The 26037-nt window shown below is 39.8% G+C and overlaps 1 protein-coding gene and 1 non-coding gene across 3 annotated transcripts; one reads left to right on the forward strand and one right to left on the reverse strand.

The window, feature by feature from the left end:
• Window positions 1-1592: 1592 nt before the first annotated feature.
• UBXN8 (UBX domain protein 8) lies at window positions 1593-25629 on the forward strand. 2 transcript variants are annotated; one of them, XM_068532190.1, is made up of 8 exons: window positions 1593-1706; window positions 5007-5129; window positions 6749-6822; window positions 13797-13919; window positions 15778-15915; window positions 17372-17413; window positions 23992-24066; window positions 25034-25629. In XM_068532190.1, exons 1-8 carry the CDS (start codon window positions 1619-1621, stop codon window positions 25199-25201), a joined length of 831 nt encoding a protein of 276 aa, XP_068388291.1. In that variant the 5' UTR covers window positions 1593-1618; the 3' UTR covers window positions 25202-25629. The 2 variants fall into 2 exon arrangements, with proteins under 2 accessions (XP_068388291.1, XP_068388292.1); XM_068532191.1 differs by lacking the exon at window positions 23992-24066.
• On the reverse strand, window positions 20863-20969 carry LOC137756120 (U6 spliceosomal RNA). The gene has a single exon (XR_011072178.1). It is a non-coding gene; the product is annotated as a U6 spliceosomal RNA (small nuclear RNA).
• Window positions 25630-26037: the final 408 nt, after the last annotated feature.

Below are 26037 nucleotides of genomic sequence, written 5' to 3' on the forward strand. Positions count from 1 at the left end.
TCGACTGATTTTGAGATTGTGCCCTCATATCTTGCAACTTCACTTCCAGGATAAAGTTCTTAGCCTACACACAAAGCCAAGCCCTCTCTGGTCCTAGCTCCAAACTACCTTAATGCACCTCCACTCAAACTTGGAACTGCAATATTTTAAACTGCTGCTTGTTCCTCTGCATTCACAGTTTCCTAAATTTGCAATCCCATTCTTCCTTTTGACCCCTTCCCCAATTCCTAAACTTTACAGCACAATTTGGGCACGGTTTCCTTCAGAAAAGCATTCAAGCCCTCGCTGGGGATAGGGTTCCACAGACCCCTGTGCGCATCCTAATCACAACACTCAGGCACCGTATATATCTGTTTACAGGGCTCTTTCCCACTAAACTGACTTTCTGAGCTTCTTGAGGACAAATTCAGTAACTTACACATATTTGAGTCTCCATGAGTCCTTCTTTACCAAATTGTGGGGCTCAATAAATGTTAGCTGAAGTAAACTGAAGGGTGGGAAAATTGATGGCTAGGTCAGAAAATGAATTTTCAAGCAAGAAATCTTGCAAATTGCGACGATCTCCGTAGCTTAATTGCGTTGCAGGTTGGCAGAAGCACCAGAGGTGAATCATGGGATGGCAATGAGGTAATATAACTGTGAGGCTGAGTTAAGTTATTAACAGTAACACCTGCTGGCAAAACTGACGAGGAGTGGAGCAAGGGGTAGTGGGTCTCCAGGATTAGGTGCCAGGCCCCACTTCTGAGTCATATTCCCTCAGGTACTAGAGACCGTGAAAGGGGCCGGGGATCGTCACGGTGATATAGAAGGTGTTTCAGCAGAGAGCGGTGCTCAGTTGTCTGACACAAAAGCCCACAATCACCCACTACGGACACAAGGCCCAGGGGCCAGGCTGCCCCCGACAGTGTCAACACCCAGTACCCTTTCTCTTAGGTTCATTTTACTTTTTTTTTTTTTTTTTGGCTGCGTTGGGTCTTTGTTGCTGCACACGGGCCTTCTCTAGTTGCAGCGAGCGGGGGCCACTCTTCGTTGCAGTGCATGGGCTTCTCTTGTTGCAGAGCATGGGCTCTAGGCTCACGGGCTTCAGTAGTTGTGGCACACGGGCTCAGTAGTTGTGGCTCGTGGGCTCTAGAGCGCAGGCTCAGTAGTTGTGGAGCACAGGCTTAGCTGTTCCGCGGCATGTGGGATCCTCCCAGACCAGGGCTCGAACCCCTGTCCCCTGCTTTGGCAGGCGGATTCTCAACCACTGCGCCACCAGGGAAGCCCCTCATTTTACTCTTGAGCTCTCAGTCTCCAGAGTCCAACGGCCAAAGGCGCAGGTGCAGCCAGCCTCACTGGAGCCCACGTTTTGCTTTCGTAGAACTTGGTTAGACGGGCGCCAGCAAGGCCGTCTCCCCTGGACATCACGTGACGTGAGGAGGTGACCTGCATTTGTTCTAAGGCTACAGATTATGAGTTCAAAAACCTGGTCTTATCTCAGTCCGACCAACGACTTGGCTTTAGGGTCCAGCTGTCTCCCCAAATTCCTGCCTTAGGCAGGGTTCCTCCACTCCACCTTCCAAGGGAGGAGCAACCGGAAGGGGTGGGCCTTCCGCCCGGAAGCAGGGCGTCCGCCACTATGGCTTCTCGTGGCGTTGTTGGCGTTTTCTTCCTTGCTGCTCTCCCTCTCTTGTGTTTGGAGCTCCGGCGTGGGATCCCAGATCTGGGTAAGTGTTGTCTTTTCCCTCTTGGTGCTCATACCCAGGTGACGGTCCCGTGAACGTTGCGTAGAATTTCCGTTTCCCAGCCGCGTCCCCTCTAGGCAGCTTTGACTACGATTCCCAGGCTGCACCGCGCCTGCCTCCCTTTTCCGGCGCGGGTCCTTGGGGGGAGCGAGACTTCCGCCGCCGTGGGGAGGCCGACTCCCCTTGGCGCAAAAAATCTCTCCAGGTCTGGTGAGGTTTTGCGTGAAAGGGGACTGAGGCAGAAAGCAGAGGAACAAGCATATACACGACTTCCAAATTGTGTTGAATGCTCAAGAGGAAATAAACAGGTTGATGTGATGTAGGCCTACTGAGGATTTTAAGCAGAGATTTATATGATAGGAACCAGCCCTTTGAAAAGCCGGGAGAAAACATTCCAGACAAAGGAATTGTGATGTGTTGGAGGAAAAGGAGGAAGAAAATTGAGGCTGGATCAAGGAGACTAAGAGGGAGATTGGCTCAAGATAGAAACATTCATTGAGCACCTACTGTAAACCAAAGTCTAAGTGTTTATTCATTATCTCATCTAATCCGCTTTACAATCATAGAGGGTGGGTACTATTATAATCCCTTTTTTACAGTTGAGGAAACTGAGATATAGGGAGGTTAAGGGACTTACCTAAGGTTTTTTTTTTTTTTTTTTTTTTAAGGGCTTTTTAGAAACCCTCTCGCAGGGTTTCTTTCTTTCTTTTTTTTTTTTTAAAGAGATTCACGTTCTTTTATTTATTTATTTATTTATTTATTTGTGATTGTGTTGGGTCTTCGCTTCTCTGCGAGGGCTTTCTCTAATTGTGGCAAGTGGGGACCACTCTTCATCGCGGTGCGCGGGCCTCTCACTGTCGCGGCCTCTCTTGTTGTGGGGCACAGGCTCCAGACGCCCAGGCTCAGTAGTTGTGGCTCACGGGCCCAGTTGCTCCGTGGCATGTGGGATCTTCCCAGACCAGGGCTCGAACCCGTGTCCCCTGCATTGGCAGGCAGATTCTCAACCACTGCGCCACCAGGGAAGCCCCCTAAGGTTTTAACACAGGTCACTGGGTTCTGTGTGGAGAATGTTTAGCAAGGAAACTGCAGTGGAAGCAGTGAGGCATCTTAGGCTTCTGAGGTGGGGAAGTCGTGATGATTGTTTGATGGTTGGCCTGACTGGGATAACAGAGGAGGTGAAATGTGCACAGATTTGGGATATTAGCTAACTAGGATTTGTTGATGGATTAATGATTAGGGTGAGAGAAAGGAGAGATTCAAGGATGGCTCCTACATGTGGAGTTGAACAACCGCAAGTCGTTGGTGGTGCCAGTGATAAAGGAAAAACTGAAAGGAAACTGGTGGACCAGAATCAGTTCATTTTTGGACATATTATTGATCAGTTTACATGTCTGTTTCCCTCCTTAAACTCAGTCCTAAAATTAGAGACCGTGATGAAACCGAGCTTTGTATATTTCCTCTCTTTCTCCCCACCCCCAAGAAGTCAGGTACCCAGAATGTTGCTTGGAATAAGAAAGTAAAATAAAATGCTTTTTAAAAAATCTACAGAGATTCTCCAGAAGTCTCAAGCAGTATTGGAATCTAACAAGACCTTTATCCAAAAATGTTAAACTCACACTTATTCCAGAATTTACCTGCTCCCTTACCTTAAAGAATTCACCCTTACTCTGCTCATCTAGAATCTTCTACTTTTGCACTAATATTTGAGTCACTAGTCAATGAGAAGGTGTTTACTCAGGGTTGCAGAAGGAGATCTGTTCACATGATCAGCTCTGACCACAGGGGAATATACTTCCTGAGAGCAGAGACCCTTCCTCCCCCTCCTCCCCTCCTCCCCTCCTCCTCTCCTCCTCTCCTCCTCTCCTCCTCCTCCTATTGAATTACCAAAGGGAGGAGGAGTGTTCATTCACCTGGGCTATATTTTTGGACATGTATTGAAAAATGATCCCTGTCTTTTTCTACTTTGTAAAAGCCTTCATTGCTGATACATTTTTACTTGTACTTAAGCTAAACACTTTAATGCTGGTTCCTCACGTTATCCTTTGAAGTGCCCTGCATATGGGCTCTTGAGAATAGGTATAAACAAAGCAAAACAAAACACCTCAACTTAATATTAAAAATTTCTAATTGAGAGGTGCACACATTAATCTAATTCTTTTGTATTCCCATATGACATTTGAAACTGCTTGCTTGCTAGAACAAAAAGCAATACATGGAACATAAATCCCATAACACAGCGGTTTCTCTAAATACCAATACCCTAGGTGTCAAATTACTTTTGAAATGACCAGTTACCCGAGATTTAATTATGTGTCATAATGAGCAATACCTGAATCAGTAGTAATGTTGGCAAAGGTTGGAAGGGCTGTAATGCAAAAGAAAAAAAAAAAAAACTTCGCTAAACAACTTTAAACTGCTTTTTTTTTTTTTAAAAAAAAGGATGATATATATATATATATCTGTTTTCAGTTAAAAATTAAGTCTGTATATATAATTCCTTCTTTAATTTTCAGTTAATTGACTGCCAGCCCCCATCACATTGGTAAGATGGTTCCTCTGTATGTCTGCCTGGTAACTTTTCAGAATTATAAAACAAAACTAAAAATTCCTGGAGGGTAGAAACCATTTTTTATCCTACTTTATATCTACCCTCCCTCACCATTTGGCAAGTTGTATTACACAAAGTAGGTACTTGTTACATTTCTGCTGATTAATTTTCATCTTGGTTCTTAAGGTAATACAAAACCAAGTTTTTTACTTTTTTTCTAGGCAAACATGTATCTAGTAATTTTATTTACATATGATAGAATAAATATTGAGAAATAGAGAAGTACAGAGTTGCATAATTTAACTGTCAGAAATAAGAATTTGCTGTTTCAGTGAGAGTGACTGTTTTTAAATAGAACTAGAGTTTGATAAGATGATACCATCACGATTTAATTCCCAATTATGTGGATAATTTTCTTCCCTTCTCTGGGAAGAAGGGAAACCAGAATTTATGCATTATTGATAGTCATATATTTATAATGTAGCCAATCACTCGAATTCTACTTATATTCCTGAGACATAAGATGTTCTAGAATCATTTTCTGAAAACTTGCTCTGGTAGTGACAGTCAGGAATTTTGGCACCCAAAGGAGACTATATGAAAAATCTTAAGACAGTTGCATACCTTAACTTTTACTGTACTTTTCTAGTACAAATGATCTTCTAATGTGTTAATACCTAGTATCAAGAAAAATGTTTTGAATTTTAATTGTATTTTTTTTTAACCTTTATAAGGAATCAAAGATCTAATTTTGCTGTGTGGCCGGATTTTCTTACTGCTTACTCTCCTTACATTAATTATTTCTGTGACCACCTCATGGGTTAACTCGTTTAAATCTTCCCAAGTTTATCTGAAAGGTAAGTTTATTGTTTATGCTACCCTTTTATACTTTTCTACCGAAATTTCTTTCCTTTATTTATTCTAGAACTTTGCACAATAAGAGTCATTTTACCATTAATTTGTGCTGTGTAATTTCAAGGTAGAATAATCATTACAACTTTAGTTACAATTTTGGACAGGCTATAAATCCCAATACTTTTATGAGAAATTATACTTTTTTCTTGTATATACATTTGAAACTATAGCATTTCTGCACGTTCGCTAATTTTAAATTGTCTTTGTGTTTGTGCAGCTTAACTGCTGTTTGGTACGTAGTACAGCTTGTAAACTGTTCTACAAATGGTAAATATATCTATCGTTAAGATTAAGAGTTAAAGATAATTTATTTTTCATTCCATTCTGGCAGTTTTTATTTACGCACTTATATCGTATGTATAGTTAAGTGCTCTTAATTTTAGGAAACCATGCTTGTTCTTATTTTTGTTTTGTTTTTGTGGTAAGTAAAAGTTTGTGTTAGAAGCCTTTTAAAACAATATTGTAGTGACTTCCCTGGTGGCGCAGTGGTTAAGAATCCGCCTGCCAATGCAGGGGACAAGGGTTTGAGCCTTGGTCCGGGAAGATCCCACATGCTGCGGAGCAACTAAGCCCATGCGCCGCAACTACTGAGCCTGCGCTCTAGAGCCTGTGAGCCACAACTACTGAGCCTGTGCTCTAGAGCCCGCGCACCGCAACAAAGAGTAGCCCCCACTCACTGCAACTAGAGAACGCCCACATGCAGCAACAAAGACCCAACACAGCCAAAAATAAATAAGTAAATAAATTTATTAAAAAAACAAAACAAAACAAAAACAATATTGTAGTTAACCTCAGAACAGATGAATCCTGAAACTAATGTCTACATTCTTATATCCTATTAGAAAGAAGCTTGCCAATAGTGAATTCAGTGCATTATGTTCTGTTTTACTGTTTATTTATTTATTTAAATTTTATTTATTTGTTTATTTATGGTTGCATTGGGTCTTTGTTGCTGCACGCGGGCTTTCTCTAGTTGCGGTGAGCAGGGCTACTCTTTGTTGCGGTGTGTGGGCTTCTCATTGTGGTGGCTTCTCTTGTTGCGGAGCCCAGGCTCTAGACGCTTGGGCTTTGGTAGTTGTGGCACACGGGCTCAGTAGTTGTGGCTTGCGGGCTCTGTAGAGCGCAGGCTCAGTAGTTGTGGCACACGGGGTTAGTTGCTCCACAGCATGTGGGATCGTCCCGGCCCAGGGCTTGAACCCGTGTTCCCTGGATTGGCAGGTGGATTCTTAACCACTGTGCCACCAGGGAAGCCCCATAATTATTCTTGAAGTCTCCTCACCAAAACTGTAACACACAATGTTAACACATGTCAGAGAATTTTAGTTTCAGAATAGGCCTTTTCTTACAGATTGACATTTCTTACAGAAAGAAATTTCTTGCAGATTTCCTTGTTTCAACTGTCTGCATGTATCTCATTTTCATTATGTGAAAAATACAGTCTGTTTTTTGAAGGCTTTTCTCTCCCAAAATGTGAAGACCTACAGAAGATTTTCAGAGAAAATAACATTCAACATACTGATACTTGGGAATTAAAAAGTACTTATATGTTTTGATGTCTTAGAAGCAGAAGAAGAGAAGAATGAGAAAAGGCAAAAACTTGTGAGGAAAAAACAGCAAGAGGCACAGGGTGAAAAGGTAAAGCATATGTTTTGGAGAGTATATAAAGAGAATACAAAAATGTCTGGGGCATTTTAAATTTAGGTCTGTTGCTTTATGTGTTTGTGTTCAGATTTTTTTATTATTGAGGTCAAATTCTCATGACATGACCATCTTAAAGTGTATAATTCAGTGGCATTTAGAATATTCACAATGTTGTGCAACCACTACCCCTGTCTAGTTCCAAAACATTTTCTTCACTGCAGAAGAAAACCTCATACCCACTAAACAGTTATTTCCCCATTCCCCACTCCTTCCATCATCTGGCAACCAACAGTCTATTTTCTGTTTGTATGGATTTATCTATTCTGAATATTTCATACAAGTGGAATCATATAACGTGACCTTTTGTGTCTGACTTCTTTCACTTGCATAATGTGTTCTGGGGTTCATCCGCATAGCATATATCAGTACTTCTTTCCTTTTTATGGCTGAGTCATATTCCATTGTATGGACGGATCAGAATTTGTTTATCCATTCACCGATAGACATTTAGGTTGTTTTCACCTTTTGGCTATTGTGAATCGTGCTGCTGTGAATATTTTTGTGCAAGTATTTGAATACCTGTTTTCAGTTCTTTGGGGTATATACATAGAAATGGGATTGCTAGGTCATATGGTAATTCTATATTTTAACTTTTTGAGGAATTGCTGAACTATTTTCCACACTGGCTATACCATTTTGTATGCCCACCAGCAGTTTCTGAGTGTCCCAGTTTCTCTGCATCCTCACCAACATTTATTATTTCCACCCCTCACCCCCCCAATACTCATCATAATGCATACAAAGTGGTATCACGTTTTAATTTGCATTTCCCTAATGACTAATGATGTTGAAATCCTTTTCAGGTGCTTGTTGGACATTTGTATATCTTCTCTGGAGAAATGTCTGTTTAAGTTCTTTGCCTGTTTTTAAATTGGGTTGTTTGTCTTTCTGTTGTTGAATTATAGGAGTTCTTTATATATTCTGGATACTAAACTCTTATCAGATATCTGATTTGTGAGTATTATCTCCCATTCTGTGGATTGCTTTTCACTTTTTTGTTATTGTCCTTTGATGCACAAAAATGATTTTAGTTTTGATGAAGTCTAGTTATCTATTATTTTTTTTGTTGCTCATGCTTTTGGTGTCATATCTAAGAATCCATTGCCAAATCCAAAGTCATGAAAATTTACCCCTATATTTTCTTCCAAGAGTGTTTAGTTTTAGTTTTTATATTTAGCTTATTACCTACTTTGAGTTAGCTTTTGTGTATGGTGTGAGATGGGAGTCCAATTTCATTCTTTTTTTTTTTTTTTTAATTTATTTATTTTTATTTATTTATGGCTGCGTTGGGTCTTTGTTTCTGTGCAAGGGCTTTCTCTAGTTGTGCCAAGCGGGGGCCACTCTTCATCGCGATGCACGGGCCTAGTTGCTCTGCGGCACGTGGGATCTTCCCAGACCAGGGCGCGAACCCGTGTCCCCTGCATTGGCAGGCAGACTCTCAACCACTGTGCCACCAGGGAAGCCCCAATTTCATTCTTTTTCATGTGGATATCTAGTTGTCCCAACAGCATTTGTTAAAGAAACTATTCTTTCCCCATTGAATGGTCTTGGCACTCTTGTTGAAAATCAATTGGCCATAGATATATGGATTTATTTCTGGGCCCTCACTTCTATTCCATTGCTTTATATATATATATATATCTATCCTTGTGCCAGGACCATACTATTTTAATTACTGTAGTTCTTTAGTAAGTTTTGAAATCAGGAAGTGTGAGTCATCCCACTTTGTTTTTCTTTTTCAGTATTGTTTTGGCTGTTGAGGTCCCTTGCAATTCCATATGAATTTGAGGATTGCCCTTTCCATTTCTGCAAAAAAGGGCTTTGGAATTCTGAGGATTGCACTTAAATCTGGAGATTTCTTTGGGTAGTACTGACATCTTAATGATATTAAGTCTTCTTTGCTGCGAGGAGTAATGGCATCTTAATATTAATTCTTGCAATCCATAACCATGCAGTGTCTTTCCATTTATTTCTGTCTTTAATTTTTTCCAACAGTGTTTTGTAGTTTTCAGTGTACATAGCTTTCACCTTCTTGGCTAAATTTATTCCTAAGTATTTTATTCTTTTGGTTGCTATTATAAATGCAATTGTTTTCTTAATTTTCTTTTTTGAACTTTCATTACTAGTGTATAGAAACACAAATGATTTTTGTCGTTGATCTTGTGTGCAGCAATTTTACTTATTTTTTATTAGCGCTAGTGGTTTTTGTGTGTAGATTCTTTGGGATTTTTAATGTATAAGATCGTATCATTTGAGAATAGGGATAGTTTTACTTCCTCATTTCCAAAAGTGATGTCATTTATTTCTTTTTCTTGCCTTATCACTCTGGCTAAAACTTTTTTTTTTTTTTGGAGTTAAGGCAGCATTTTATTTATTTATTTATTTATTTATTTATTTTTGGGTGTGTTGGGTCTTCGTTTCTGTGCGAGGGCTTTCTCCAGTTGCGGCAAGCGGGGCCGCTCTTCATCACGGTGCACGGGCCTTTCACTGTCACGGCCTCTCTTGTTGCGGGGCACAGGCTCCAGACGCTCAGGCTCAGTAGTTGTGGCTCACGGGCCTAGTTGCTCCGCGGCATGTGGGATCTTCCCAGACCAGGGCGCGAACCCACGTCCCCTGCATTGGCAGGCAGACTCTCAACCACTGCACCACCAGGGAAGCCCACTCTGGCTAAAACTTTAAACAGTGTTGAATAGTAGTGATGAAATAGGCATCCTTGTCTTATTCCTGATCTTAGAAAACTTTTAATCTTTCACTATTGAGTATGATGTTAGCTATGGATTTTTTCCTAGATGCTTGTTATGTTGAGCAAGTTCCCTTCTATTCCTTGTTTCTAAATAGTTTTATAATGAAAGAGTGTTGAATCTTGTCAAACGCTTTTTCTTCATCAATTCAGGTGATCATGTGGTTTTATGCCCCCTTTGTTTTATTAATATGTATTACATTAATTGATTTTCTTATGTTGAACTATCTTGCATTTTTGAGATAAGTCACACTTGGCATTGGTATATACTCCTTTCAATAAGCTGTTGGATCAGTTTGCTAGTATTTTGTTTAGGATTTTTGCATCTCTATTCATAAGGGATATTGGTCTTTAATTTTCTTGTAGTATCTTTGCCTTGCTTTGGTATCAGGATAATGTTGACCTCATGGAATGAATTAGGAACTGTTCTCGCCTCGTCTCTTTTTTGGAAGAGTTTGAGAAGGATTGGTGCTAATTCTTCTTTAAAGGTTTTATAGAATTTAGTGGTGAAACCATCTGGTCCTGGACTTTTCTTTGTTGGGAGGTTTTTAACTACTGACAAAGTCTTATGTTAGGTCTGTTGAGCTCTCCTATTTCATATTGAGTCAGTTTAGGTAATTGTGTGTTTCTCAGAATTTGTCCATTTCATCTTGGTTATCTAATTTGATGGCATACAATTGTACATCTTTATAATCCTTTTTATTGCTGTAAGGTTGGTAGTAATTTCCCCATATTCATTTCTGATTTTAGTTGTCTTCTCTTAGTCAAGTTGAAGTTTTGTGAAATTTGTTGATCATTTTAAAGAAACAATTTTTGGTTTCATTGGTTCTGTTGTTTTTCTATTCTATTCTCTGTTTATCTCTTCCTTATTATTTGCTGCTGTGTGCTAGCTTTGGGTTTAATTTGTTCTTTTTCAAGATTTTTAAGGTGTAAAGTTAATGATTTAATATCTTTTCTTCTTCTTTAATTAGATATTTACAGCTGTAACTTTACCTCTGAGCACTGCTTTTGCTACATCCCATCCAAGTTTGGTTTTGCTAGCTACGAATTGCATTTACCATGGATGATTATCTAACAGTTATTTTCGTGACCTTGAAATGTCAGGTAGCATTTGTGCAGTTGCCAGATTGATGATTGACCTTTGTAAAAGAGGAGACTCATTGTGGACTTTTACCTAAATATTAAAAACATAAACCCTTTACAAAGGCCTAGGTACAAAGGCATTACAATTTTGACATCTACCACTTGTTTTTCTGGTGAGCAAATTATTCCTTTTTTAAGTAAACAAGTGAAGGCTGAAAACAGATCCCAAGAATAAAAGCCTATGTATTTGTTAGGGGGTGGGAGGAGTTACTGTTCAATACATTTGTAACTACCCTGATCTGAATTCAGTAGCAAGGAAAGTGTCCTTGCGAGATCTTTTTTAAGAAGTTCTCTTGTAAATATTTGAGCTTCTAATGTTTAATGTTATTTCCTGTGGAAGTTACTATTCATTTTTAAAGACTTGCATGCGAGATGGATTGGTTAACTATAATTCCATCTATATGCCAATTATATACTAATTGGCATCTGTAATTCCTGACGGTTTGAAAAAAAAAAAAAGTTGGGATTCTTCTGTTTGGCAAAAGTCTAAAAACTTTAACCCTCTGTCTTCTCTCTTTGGACAAAGGAAAACTAATAAATCAGTATCTCACAGTGTATCTATGTGCATGGTGAAGTGCCCAGCCTGGGCAGACATGTGCTGGTGATGCATAACATTTTTGAGTCTTTGGATTCTAAAAAGGTGATTTTTCTCCTCAGACACATGATGGATAGTTTGATTTGGTATAGAATTACAGGTTGAAAATCATTAGAATTCTGAAGTATTGCACCATTATCCTCAAAATTCCAGTGTGGTTTTTCAGGTTCCCTTTTTCTGTTTGTTAGTTCTAGTCTCCATTTTTCGCGTCGGAGGCTTTCCTTAATCATCTGGTAATTCTTAGCTCTGTCCTTCCAGTTTAAGAATGATACATTAAAAGCTAACTGATGGGGCTTCCCTGGTGGCGCAGTGGTTAAGAATCTGCCTGCTAATGCAGGGGACACGGGTTCGAGCCCTGGTCTGGGAAGATCCCACATGCCGCAGAGTGGCTAGGCCTGTGCGCCACAGCTACTGAGCCTGCGCGTCTGGAGCCTGTGCTCCGCAACAAGAGAGGCCATGATAGTGAGAGGCCCGCGCACTGCAATGAAGAGTGGCCCCCGCTTGCCGCAACTAGAGGAAGCCCTCATACAGAAACGAAGACCCAATACAGCCAGCCATAAATAAATAAATAATAATTAAAGGTGCTAATAATTAAAAAAAAAAAAAAGGCTGACTGATGGTGTATTTGTAAAATTTCATGAAGCTTTGTGTTTTACTTCAAAAAAAAGGAAAATCAAGCTAATTGGAATTTCTGTGTATGGGAGCAAAGCTTGATGGGTTGTCTGCTGATGTAGGGTAGACACCAATTTAACTGTAGGGATACTGAGGAGTAAGTTAGCTTTGTCAGTATCTCCGTGTTTCTCTTTTGCAATTCACCTCCTCTAGACAATGCATCTCCATTCTCCCAGGTGTTGGGGGGGTTAAGGCCTGGCTGCCAGCAATCTGAGTCAAGTTGTGAAGGGCTGGGTTGTGTCACCTTCCAGTGGGTGCATTTTCATGTACTTTTTCTGTTTTAGTTTGCGTTCCTGCCCTCCACTAGGCCTGGATCTGTGACTCAGCAGCCTCTCTGGTTCATATTCCCAGAGCATAAACCTTCATGCCTGGATGTGTGGTAGAGTAGTGGGTCTGGGGGTCCAATAACTCTTTTATAATTTTCCTGCCTTTTCTCTAAGAAACTCAGATGCAAGGAATTGGAATAGTCCTAATCCTTGGTTCAGTACAAACTCATTGTGAGACAGGCTGGGACCTGGGACCCTTTACTGCAGTGCTTGCACCTGGACAAAGCAACAGAATACAAAGAAATTATAAGGGACTAAAAATAACTGCATGTCTGTGCAGTTGGGACAAATTATGAACAATAAGATACAAAAAGGCCCAAATCCAGCTGCCTCTCCTGAGGTACCAGGAGCAGAAGCAGGGTACTGCCCATGGTCCCTGCGCACAGCACCACCAAGGGGGTGGGCAGGCCACCTAAGCACCCCTCCAGCCCTCCCCTCACCCTGTTTAAGGGACCAGCTCACCCCCCCGCCCCAGGGAGTGAGCAAGGGAACCTGTTACTTGTTCCCGCTCCCAGGTGCTGCAGCATGAATCCCAATAAAGCGTTGCCTGAATTTCTCATCTGGCTTCTTACCAACTTCTGTTGATTAGAGTCCCAGAACTCAGGTTGGTAACACTTGGCTGATGCATGGTTTCCTCCGACAGCCCCAGTATTAGCTCTGCCCCTCACCCTGTGTCCCCGCCACGGAACCTGGTGTCTGTCTTCCTGAGCTGTTCCAGTCTGTGGCGTGCACGGCTGGCTTCCTGTTGCTGTCGTCCTTTGCAAGCACCCAGGTTGCAGTTTTCTCACTCAGATCAGTTATCATTCCTCTATCCGTCCTTACATATAGTGGTTTGGGGGTTATAGTGTTTCTCTGTTTTTCATTGGTGATGGAATTAGGGTTTCTGTTTCTTGTTCCCTTGGTTGTTTTGGGGTGATTTTTCAAGAGGCAGGGGAGGCAGAAATAATTTCACTCTGTCATCTTAAAACCAGAATCTCCATGTCTTTTGAGTCTAAAAATATTTTCTACTTTACCATGATCGAGCAACATTTAATTAATGCTCTTCCAAACCAGTTCATGCCTTAGGCATCACGCCTTGAACAAACTGCTTTGGGTTTAAGTTCCTGGAAGTCAAAGGCCTTGTCCTCTGCATCTTTGTATTGCAGCCCCTCGTTGAGTTTTTTGTTGCATTGAAAACACATTAAAGGATATATAGGTAGACTGCCATACAAGCAGAAGTATAGAACATTTGTTTTTATTTGCATTAAGCACAAATGCAAATTTTTAGAGAGTGATGCAGAAGTGGAGGATGTTGCTTTTTTGGCAAAATTGAATTAGTGTGAAAACACCCTTTCTTACTAGATTCTTATTTACAACATTATAGACAATGTAAATAAAATCTTAGGAATGTTAATGTATAGTAACACCACCTAATTTATGTTTTTTGGAACAGGCCAGCAGATACATAGAGAATGTTCTAAAACCACACCAGGAAATGAAATTGAAAAAGCTGGAAGAACACTTTTATCGTATGACGGGTGAAACCTGGAAGTTAAGCAATGGTCATAAACTTGGGGTTAGAAAATATTATATTTTGAATTCTGCTATTGCTTATGTTTCCTTTAGCATATACTGATTTTTTAAAAATTGCAAATGATTGGTCCAGTCTATTTTTTAGGAGTCTTTATTTATAATGATTGTATATCAGTTTTTATTTAGCATATTAGTATGTCACATGTGTTTAAGTGGTTTTTGATGTCTAAAGAGTATATAACTTAGATCCTCAAAAAGCTCTAACATAAGGCAGTCTTTGAGAAAACTGTTGACCAAATCACATCTTTTCTTTGAGGGAATTCAGATCTCTAAGGTATTATAAGCTCTCATAATATTCATCATGTTTGGCTTTGTTTTTTTTAAAGCCAAATTGACCTTTGACTCTTTTTTCCTTTGGCATTGAGTATGAATTTCGTCATTTGCTAGTGGATGTTTACAATGTTAAGTTTTCTTACAGAGAAAAAAAGGATATTCATAAAGGAATTCAATTTTAGAACTGGCCGCAGACTTTTTGTGTAAGATCCTTTCTGTCCTAAAGACATTTTTGTTTTTTTTTGTTTTATTTTGTTTTGCTTTCTGTTTATATTGCGCCTTTCACCATTTTGTAAAGAAAATGATCCAGTAGAGGTAAACAGGATTCTGACAGTGAAGCAGAGTGTTTGTATTCATTTCATAATGGTAAATATGTCATAAAACAATCAAGGGTGGGTAATAAAATTAATGTGAAACATGGCAACATAAAATGCAACTACTCTGTGTAGTGACTTCACTTCTGAGTTGCATTTGTCTTCTGTTAGTTTTGTATGTTAGACATTGACAGCCTGACCTTAGCCTGCCACGTTTCTTTCTGAAATGGTCATGGTGTGAATTAGTCATTCTGCCCCTTGCTTTTAGGCTATGTCTCCATGGTACTACTAGTATATATTTTAACCTAATTAGTGGAGACAAAAGAAAGTCAGGGAGAGAGTAGACTGTTGGTGTTATGACCTGAGACTCTAGGAAGGAAAGTGTACCCATTGCTGACCCAGCCCCTAGTTTGCAGTGAGGCGGCTTAAGTTTGGCCACTTAATTGTTCAGTATCAGGATCTCTTGACTCCCATTCCCCATGCTCCTTCCAACAAATTCTCTTAGGATAAAGGAATGGGGAAAACAACCTACCAAAATAGTGCCCCTTTTTAGTTTGATAAAGAGAACTTTTCAGAGGTCAGTACATATAGAAGAAAGGCATTATTGAACTAATAAGTATATATATTGGAGACTTTGACATTTAAGTGAATTATCTTGCTAAGGAAAAGGTTTTAATAGATAATATTAATAAAAAGTAATCTTTAAGATTTCTGGAATAAAATCCTATCCCTCCTAAAGTGATTAATTCAAATGGAAGATCAAAGTTTGAATTTGAGAGCTAAAATATATTTATATATAACAAGATACTAGGGCCACACGCAGCTATGGAAGTATTGCCTGGTCACATGCATAGACCTGTGTTTTTACACACATGTTCTATTTTCACAGCCTTTTTAAGGCACAATCTCTTGCACTGCTTTGCTTCCTTTACTGCAGGGAGGAAAGGATATCATTCAGGTTTTCTTCTTTCTTCTTACTGAAAAACTTAGGGGTCAATTAAAATGGAATGGTCCCTCTCAGCCTTGTACTATCAGAGGGAGCCCCAGAGCGGGATCAGGGTAGTTTCTATGAGACGTTAGTTAAGTTCCATGTTTTTTTGGTCTAAGGAGATAATGCTTTAAATTTCTGGGTCTAATAATGACTTAATTATTTTTTTTTTACTGAAATGCCATCAGGGTAAAAGAAATAACCATTGTAAATAGAATAAAGTCGATAGAGAGCATCTCTTTAGAACTTGTCTCGTTTTTGACCAGGGTGATGAAGATTTGGTGCTTGAAAGTGAGAGTCAAACATCTTCTGAAACAGCAAACAGAGAAGCAGCAAAGAGACGGAACTTGCCTAAGCCTGTAACCAAAGTTTCACCAGCCGCTGAACAGCCCACGCAGAAGGAGGTTCATTACTTAATGTCTGCTCACTGAGCTGTATCCGTGTGCAGTAAGAATATTGTTCTGTGGGTGAAAGTGTTATACTGAGGGAAGGTTAGGACTGGCTTTTAATCCAGATGGTGTCTTCATCTGGATTTATTAAGCTCCAGCTTCATTAAGAATCACTTTTCCTGTTTAATATTAATATTAATGATCTGAGCCAAACTTCAGAAGGAATCTAGGAAGATAAATGGTGATAAATTTAGAGAATAGTTCTTTTTGAGGAAGTGATTAAATTATATAGAAATGAAAAATATTATGTTTACTAAGGGAACTATTCCTATGGGTAGCTAAGACACGATGAAGCCATATTTGGTGAGTGGCTAATATTATTAACATGAGTGTATCACTGTTCTCAGCGGCCCTTCTAGGGAATGAGTTAGCAACTGTCCACTTTGGAATGATGCCCAGGTTTATCATTCCTTCTTTTCTTCCAAATCTTTAATCCCTAAGTTGACTATGATTTGCAGCTGGTTAAGGTTGAAATAAGTCTGTTTTTATTGAGTCTTAGGGAAAGCTAGTAGGCTATCTAGTCCCTAAAAGTAGTTTCTAACATACTGCTTTTCAGTCTGAGGTTTCGTGGTCCCTTCATGGAGCTTGAGAGTAAGAATCAGATCACTGAACTGTGTCTAACATTTAGTCCATAGGACTAATAAAAATTTCAAGATTCTTTGCTTTTTGTTAATAGCACAGATTATCTCATGCTGATGGTAACCTTTGGTTGACTGTCACATATGCTTTTTATACCAAAGAAAAACAAATGGTTTATTTAATAAATGCAGTTAATGTTTGTTAGACAAAATGTTATAAAACATGGCATCTATGGTATTAAAAAATAAAAAGCATCCCTGGAGGTGAAATTGTTCATAACAAGTGTTTTAATGAGAGAAAATGGTCTGTACATCTGTTTTTTTAATAGATTAATATAACAGAAATAGGGAAACGTGAGTAAATCATGAAAGCAACCAAAGTGAAGGGTGGTTATCCAGTCCCCTAGAAGATGCTGGTGAAGAAAAATAAATATGCACTCATCTTACTGTGTATATGTATGAACCAAAATAATTTGGGGTCTTATTGAACTTAATTAATATTTACCCTCTGTTTCTGTTAAGTAGTACATTTTTGTATAATGTCTTGGAACATCATAAACACGGAGTTCTTTAAATGTGTATAGATTGGTAGCTATCATCTCAAATCCTGTTTTTATGATCTACTGTTAGCACAAAGTTGCTTACCCAAAAATGTTTATTAAGTGAGTCTCGTTCTCACTGTAAATGTTTTATAAATATATAGTAAAAGAAAATATTTCATTAAGGATAGATATGTCCAAACACTGTATCGAAAGGAACTCTTCATGTTGAGATTATTTTTTTCTTCTTCAAACTGTTTACATTCCTGTTACTAAATACTTATTTTTCTTTAGGTTCTTGATTTACCTGAAGAACCTCCTGAAATAGCTGAAGAAGTAAGCTTATTTCTTTTTCTTTGAAAATTAAATATATTTTCTATTTTCTTTAATATCAAGTAAGTACATTTTATCTAAATTTGGGCTTAGATGGGAATTCCCTGGTGGTCCAGTGGTTAAGACTCGGCACTTTCACCGCTGGGGCCTGGGTTTGATCCCTGGTCGGGGAACTAAGTTCCCACAAGCCGTGAGGCGTGGCCAATAAATAAATAAATTTGGGTTTAGAAAGGAAAGACAGCATAGTGTTTATGTGATTGCACTATGCTTAGATCTTGTTTTGAATATGGGGTAATATCAAACTCCTCATCGCGAGTCCTATTTTGGAACCCTGCTCTCTGCCGAGCTTGTGTTTTAAAGCCCTCCCACTTCATCAGGCAGAGATAGGATACTTGGGCTTTTCCAAAACTTTAAGGTCAGCAAACGAGTTACCTATTAAAATAGAATCAAGATAGGCAGATGACTTCAAATTGTAGTTTTCCCCTTAAAAAAGAGAAAATGAAGAATGCAGCTACTTTGTAGGTGTTAGAATTGAAGGCTGGTTTGCTGTTTGCACGGCGGGGTTGGAGCCCCCACTCTGCATTGAGCTGCCCCTCTGCCCAACTTTGTCATAATCTGTGCTGCCTTCCTGCGGTTGCCCAGCTCAGTTTCAGACAGTCTCTAACGTACGGGAACGCGTGTCTTTAAAAGCACGAAGTGGCTTAGGCAAAGGAGAGCCGGATGGTTTTCCATTTCCTGAGGCTCAGCAACTGTTACACTCCCTGAAAAACATTTTTGAGTCAGCCATGAAAGCCATAGGAGGGTCTCTTTTTTGTCAACACATTTGCAACATTTAAGTTTAGTATTTTGGATGTCTGAGGAAAATCTGAAAGTCATACAGAAATAGAGACAATGAAGTGTCAATCAATCCCCAGGAGAATCACATTCCCCGGGAGAAACTCAATTTAAGGAAAAACCAAACGTCTAATTCCTCCCTGTTACACCCATCAAATCCATACCCATGACATGTTTGCCCTGAGCCTCCTGCACCCTCACCTCTCCTTAAGCTCTGGGTTGGTATCCATAACAACCACTTACAATACAGGAGTGATTAAGTACGGCTCAGATTGACAGGGAACACCTTTTAAGAAGTTACTGGGGCTTTAAAGCACGTGATGTTACTCCTACAGGACAGCAGTCTGTCACCAAAGGTGATGATAGACATCAGGTTGTCAGTGAATCCTTTGAAATTGTACCTTTTTGTGATTATAGGTAGAAGGACAGTGTTCTTCTTCAGAATCTCAGGTCTGTGCCCCTAAAAAGGTCAAGAGACCTCCACCCAGAGGCACTTGATGTTGCTCTCCTCTTTATAAGAGTCATTCGTAGTCATTCCACTTTGTTTCTTTTCTACCCTTTTCTCATACCGGGTAGATGACATTTTGTGCTACACTTAGTAAAGTGTATGTCAGAGTAATGGAATTTTAGAGCTGGAATGAACCTAAATGAGATCTCATCCCGTCTCCTCACTTGAAGCTGAAGCCATAGGCAGGAGTTTCCGAGGTCCCTGCTGGGAGAGCCCTGGCCCTCTGGCTATGCCGGAACTTTCCCTTTATTTTCGCTACTAGCAGTACTATCCCTATTTTCTTCTCCCTGCTCCTATTTCCTTTTCCTCTGGCTCTGCTCTGATTTTTGGTCCTCTTTGCTCTTTGTTTTGGTTAATAAAGTCAACAAAATTAAGGTAAATAATTGTTACCTGAAAATCACATGTTAAATGTTTGCACCGTATATATATATAGTGTATATATATAGTTAAATGCACTATATATATATAGTATTAATGAGGTACAAGCAACTTTATATCATGTAATGAAACTTTATGAAGAGTGCTGCTAATATATAGTTGATACTGGTTGATACTTTTACAGTGTATTCTATTCTACACTAATCAAGAAAAGCAAATAAGTATTGGAAGATTTTGATTCTATTAGACTCATCATTGGGCAAGGCATTTTCCACCTGTGCAGTTGCTACTGCTCACAGATTTCTAAGAATTCAAAGCATAAATTCCTAATTCCCGCTAACCATTCACCAGCCATTCGTTTTACCTCCTTGGATGATTCTCAGTGTCCCGGTCCCTCTTTCAATAACGCTCCTGTTCTCCTTGACCTTGTTATCCTACTCTTGATCTAATGACCTGTTTCTGGGCAGTTAGCCTGGTCCCTCTGGACATCTCTGCCTGGCTTTTCCCCTCCCTTGTGGTTGACTGCTTCACAATAGTGAAAGTAGACCTTAAGTGTGGGGTGTCATCATCATAATCAGAGTTAAAAACAAGAAAAAGAAAGCATTCTAGTGTGGGAAGTGTGCCTTTCTAACCCACCCTTCACCCTATCACCCTAAAGAAGTGTTTTCAAAGTTAAAAAGGCACACCTGGAGCAATGTGTGCTTTGCCACAGTTACCCAAGATTTTAGGATGTTTGTAAGTCATGTAGTCATATTGTTTCTGGCTTTCTGCAAAGTACTATTCTGTATTTGGCCAACTTTGCAGCTTTGCTCTGGTATCATAATCATGATATATCATCATACGTAAAGCTTGCCCTGTCATAACTAATATATTTTAATCCTCAAGCCACACAACTATTTCATGAGTCCATATGTAAAAGAATAATTTCACTTTTAGGAATACTGGAGGTTAAAACTTGCAGGAAATTCTCTATTTCCTTATTAAAGTTAGGCCCATTAAATGTGTGGTGTCACCCACAGAATAGAGGGACTTTTTTTTTTTTAATTTCTATTGGAGTATAGTTGATTTACAATGTTGTGTTAGTTTCAGGTGTACAGCAAAGTGAATCAGTTATACATATATCTACTCTTTTTTTAGATTCTTTTCCCATATAGGCCATTGAGGAACATCTTTTTTTTTTTTAATATATGAATTCTATTTTTTTATACAGCAGGTTCTTATTAGTCATCCATTTTATACACATCAGTGTATACATGTCAATCCCAATCTCCCGATTCATCCCACCACCATCCCCACCCCCCCACCACTTTCCCCCCTTGGTGTCCATACGTTTGTTCTCTACATCTGTGTCTCTATTTCTGCTTTGCAAACCGGTTCATCTGTACCATTTTTCTAGATTTCACATATAAGTGATATTATACGATATTTATTTTTCTCTTGCTGACTTACTTCACTCCGTATGACAGTCTCTAGGTGCATCCATGTTCCTGCAAGTGACCCAATTTCCTTCCTTTTTATGGCTAAGTAATACTCCATTGTATATATGTACCACATCTTCTTTATCCATTCATCTGTCGATGGGCATTTAGGTTGCTTCCATGACCTGGCTATTGTAAATAGTGCTGCAGTGAACATCGGGGTGCATGTGTCTTTTTGAATTACGGTTTTCTGTGGGTGTATGCCCAGTAGTGGGATTGCTGGGTCATATGGTAATTCTATTTTTAGTTTTTTTAAAAACATGGAACACTTCATGAATTTGCGTGTCATCCTTGCGCAGGGGCCATGCTTATCTTCTCTGTATTGTTCCAATTTTAGTATATGTGCTGCCGAAGCAAGCACTATTTTTAGTTTTTTAAGGAACCTCCATACTGTTCTCCGTAGTGGCTGTGAGGGACATCTTTACAATTCTTTGTTGCTCGGGAAGGGACTAACGTTCATTTTAAAGGTTATCAGAACAGAATGAAGTTTTCACTGTGTGTGTGTGTGTGTGTGTGTGTGTGTGTTTCTGTATATGTAGTAGCTGTGGCTCTATAATGAGCCATATGAGAAAATTCCTATTATAATGGAAGCCTGCTTGGACTTCGGAGCAGACTAATAGATGAGTGAACTAATGGGTAACATGGATTTCTTTTAAGGGAGTGGGGAATCTGAAACATAATGCAATTCTTAAGCATTATACCCTGATTTTTTTAAGTGCCTGTTATGTATTTCGTATTACAACTATCCATAGAGTTCTAAAATAATACAGTAAGATTTTTTTAAATGAGAGGAAGAACTAACTCATGGTAGTCTAGAATTCACAATAGAATAGTCCCCATATGTTACTCTTCTACTTTTTTTTTTTTTTTTTTTTAAATTACACTATACTAGGTGTGCTTTATTTATTTATTAATGGCTGTGTTGGATGTTCGTTTCTGTGCAAGGGCTTTCTCTAGTTGTGGCAAGCGGGGGCCACTCTTCATCGCGGTGTGCGGGCCTCTCACTATCGCGGCCTCTCTTGTTGCGGAGCACAGGCTCCAGACGCGCAGGCTCAGTAATTGTGGCTCACGGGCCCATTTGCTCCGTGGCATGTGGGATCTTCCCAGACCAGGGCTCGAACCCGTGTCTCCTGCATTGGCAGGCAGATTCTCAACCACTGCGCCACCAGGGAAGCCCCTACTCTTCTACTTTTAAATTGAAAAGACAATAAGTGTAGAATTTAAGATAATTTGAAGACAGTTTTGCAAATCATCATATTGTTACCATAATACCATAGCAACTATTTTCATTATTGTATGCTATCTTATTTCATTCTAAGGGGAACTAAATTTTCATTATTGCTGCTACTTTTCATTTAGATTTCATATAATAATCTGTGTTTGGGACAGTGATTTACTTTCCAATTTGCACTGTGTCCCAGGCCTTTTACCCATTCATAGGTCAGTCCACTAGACTGTCAGTAATCTTAGGAGAAATTGTACACCCACCTTTCACAGTAATTGTAATAACAGAACATAGCTGGGTTTCAAACAATGATAGTTCATTTCTCTTAAGTAGTTAATCATAATAGAAAATGTTAACTCACTGTATTTTTTTAAAACTAATTAATTATTGGCTGCGTTGGGTCTTCGTTGCTGCGCGCGGGCTTTCTCTAGTTGCGGTGAGCGGGGCTACTCTTCGTCGCGGTGCACGGGCTTCTCATTGCAGTGGCTTCTCTTGTTGCGGAGCACGGGCTCTAGGTGCGCAGACTCAGTAGTTGTGGCTCACAGGCTCTAGAGCACAGGCTTAGTAGTTGTGGCTCACAGGCTTAGTTGCTCCGCGGCATGTGGGATCTTCCTGAACCAGGGCTCGAACCCGTGTCCCCTGCATTGGCAGGCAGATTCTTAACCACTGCATCACCAGGGAAGTCCTGACTCACTGTATTTTAACCTTAGTTTTTCTTAAAGCATTTGGCTTTAAGTATCCTATCAGATCATTAAAGTTTGAACAAAACCTCACTGTAAAAGTTGTTTTATTGTTTCTAAAAATAAGCAAAATTGGCTTTTAATCAGTGATTGTTAGTTTGTGATTTCTTTGTTTTATTTTAAAATTTTCTTTAGTAGAAGTAGTAACAGAGCTAAAGATTGCACTGATTTGGGTATGAATGAAACACCTTACCTACTTGAATAGAAATATTTTCTAACATGGCTTTCCTGAAGGGTGGTGGGTGCTGCTCTAAAACCACTATTTCTGCAAACTGTGCTGCCAACAGAACTCCCGGGACAGTTGGGATAATGTTGACCATAGTAAAGGGTTTCCTAACGGTAAATAACGAACATCAGAATTAATAACTAAATCGTCATCTTTTCTTGTTTTTAAGCTGAAGTGTAGTTGATTTACAGTGTTGTGTTAGTTTCTGGTGTACAGGAAAGTCACTCAGTTATACATATATACGCATATTCTTTTTCATAGTTTCCATTATGGTTTATCAGAGGATATTGAATAGAGTTCCCTGTGCTATACAGTAGGACCTTGTTTATCTCTTTTATATAGAGTAGTTTGTATCTGCTAATCCCAAACTCCTAATTTATCCCTCCCCATACCCACTTTCCCTTTTGGTAACCATAAAGTTTGTTTTCTATGTCTGTGAGTCTGTTTCTGTTTCATAAGTTCATTTGTATCATATTTAGATTCCACTTACAAGCGATATCATATGGTATTTGTCTTTCTCACTCCACTTAGTGTGATAATCTCTCGGTCCCTCCCACTCTTTTCTTCTTAGAGTGTCCTTTAATATACTAGCACGTTGCAAGCTCTTTTTAGCTGTTTAACTCTTTTATCAGAGGAAAGATGGTGGGGAAACTCAACATGTAAAATGGACAAAGCTGCTCCCGGGAGGGGGGTCTCCTGCAGCCCCAGCAACCAGGACCAGCTCCAGGCTTGTCTCTCATTTGCGCGCATGATGTAGGCACGGAGCACAGCCTACAGTCATGGAGTGAAAAGGGTGGCTTTTTGTTTCCTTCCAGTCTAGTGTTTGTCTTGTCTGCAGACTCTGAGGTGGCCCTGGATCTTCTTGGTTTGGTGGGTCACTTTCAGAGCCCAGTTGCAGTCTCGATATTGTCTGGCAGACAGAAGCCTTGCATCTCGGTGTCCTCTCTGGAAGGCTCTGTCACTGGTCTCCTCAATCAGTGGGAAGATGTTTTTCAGGTCCAAAAGAATTATTTCTGTGTTTAGGGTGAATTTTATCTGGACCTTCATTTTTGTGTACAACTCTCAGAGCTAAATTCCTACAAAACTCCACATGAGCTCTTAGAACTGTGTACAGGTGTTTCGTAGGAGTAGTGGTTTTGGAATTGCATAGAGCAGTGGTTGGAATTCTCACTTGAACATTTTTATTCCTCAGGTCGTGACCGTTGCTCTTCGATGTCCAAGTGGGCGTGTCCTGAGGAGAAGGTTTTTTAAGTCTTGCAGTTCACAGGTGAGGAGAATCATATTTGGAGAAATATTTGTGTTGAATTTGGCAATAGTTTATTCCCATGCAGGGAGGAGGTGTTATCTGTTGTCTGTACTCCCATCAGGTGAGGGTAAATGGGATTTTTTTTCTTTATAAATTTATTTTTTGGCTGTGTTGGGTCTTCGTTGCTGTGCGTGGGCTTTCTCTAGTTGCGGCGAGCAGGGGCTACTCTTTGTTGCGGTGCACGGGCTTCTCATTGCGATGGCTTCTCTTGTTGTGGAGCATGGGCCCTAGAGCGCACAGGCTTCAGTAGTTGTGGTGTGTGGGCTCAGTAGTTGTGGCTCGTGGGCTCTAGAGCGCAGGCTCGGTAGTTGTGGCACATGGGCTTAGTTGCTCCGCGGCATGTGGGATCTTCCCAGACCAGGGCATTGTTTTTAGCCAATAATAAGTGGAAATTTGGACAATTACTAAGGGAATCTTCATGAAAGGAAATGTGATACATTTATAGGGATGGCCCATTGAATATTGGGTTATCAAAAGGCAGAGTCTCTGGGACGTGGACATGTCTGTTGTGACAGTTCCTGGGTGATTTCGATGTGGACTGTTGGCTTAGATTATAATCTAATGACTTTTTTCCCAAATACTAACCTTTTGTTCTTAACCTTTTTATTGGATAACCTTTCCATTCCCTTTGGTTGGGGCTTTCCTAATTGTTAAATGCTTCTGCTGTCTGTAGGTGCCAGTAGCCCCTAGGCCTTCTCTGAAACAACAGGTATTAAAGGTCATTCACATCTCAAAATTCATGGCATGCTCTTTTCCTTGAAAAAGTTCCTTAAACTTTCCTCTTGAAAGTTCCTTTGAAAGGTATGAAAGTTCTGTTTCATGACTCCTAGGGGCATGATTTAACAATGAAAGAATCGTAAAATATTATGGTGATCTAGAGGGACACAATTTTGTACAGTATTTGATAACTAAACTTTTTATCTTTTAGGTCTTGTTTGACTGGATGATGAAAATTGGGTACCACACATCCCTATACAGCCTTTCCACTTCCTTTCCCAGAAGGACTCTGGAAGTGGAGAGAGGCTGGTCACTGCAGGACGTAGGAATAACTGTGGATACTGTACTCAACGTGGAAGAGAAAGAACAGAGCAGCTAGCTGAGGAATGCGAACTACCTGTTCTACATTAAATCAGTTATGCCATGACCTTACAGGACAATAAAGGATTCACATTAAAATCATGCCATACCTTGATTGCACTCAAGGCAGTAAACACTTTAATGTTGATCTCCATGGAAATATATGGACATAAAGGATTAGAAAAGGATTGCTCTCCGCATATAATAATTTTTGGAGTGTGCCATCTTGCAGTGTACCAAATGAGAACGAGATAGAAATTTATACAGTAAGGTGCTCAATAATTTGTATTTTTGCTAGCTGATGCCATTTATCAGTTTCTGCCTCTTCAATCTGTTTTGCCACATTGAACATTTCACAGTTCAGCCAAGCTCTTTTAAGTCTTATCAGCAGGAATGTTTTTTCTGCTGTAATTCTAGAAATTAAACTTCGAAGACGTGTCAAAGCTCTTTTAAGGCTTTAAAGTTCTTTTTTTTTTTTTTTTAAATTTATTTATTTTTGGCTGCGTTGGGTCTTCGTTGCTGTGCATGGGCCCTCTCTAGCTGCGGCGAGCGGGGTCCACTCTTTGTTGCGGTGCATGGGCTTCTCGTTGCAGTGGCCTCTCTCGTTGCAGAGCACGGGCTCTAGGCACGCGGGCTTCAGTAGTTGTGGCTCGCGGGCCCCAGAGTTCAGGCTCAGCAGTTGTGGCGCACAGGCTTAGTCACTCCGTGGCATGTGGGATCCTGCCGGACCAGGGATCGAACCCATGTCCCCTGCATTGGAAGGCAGATTCTTATCCACTGTGCCACCAGGGAAGCCCTAAAGTTCTTTTTGATAGTAAACATTGTATGTACTAATGTTAACTAATGTTTGAGATT

Source organism: Eschrichtius robustus, chromosome 21 (assembly GCF_028021215.1).
Source record: "Eschrichtius robustus isolate mEscRob2 chromosome 21, mEscRob2.pri, whole genome shotgun sequence".
Lineage (NCBI taxonomy): Eukaryota > Metazoa > Chordata > Mammalia > Artiodactyla > Eschrichtiidae > Eschrichtius > Eschrichtius robustus.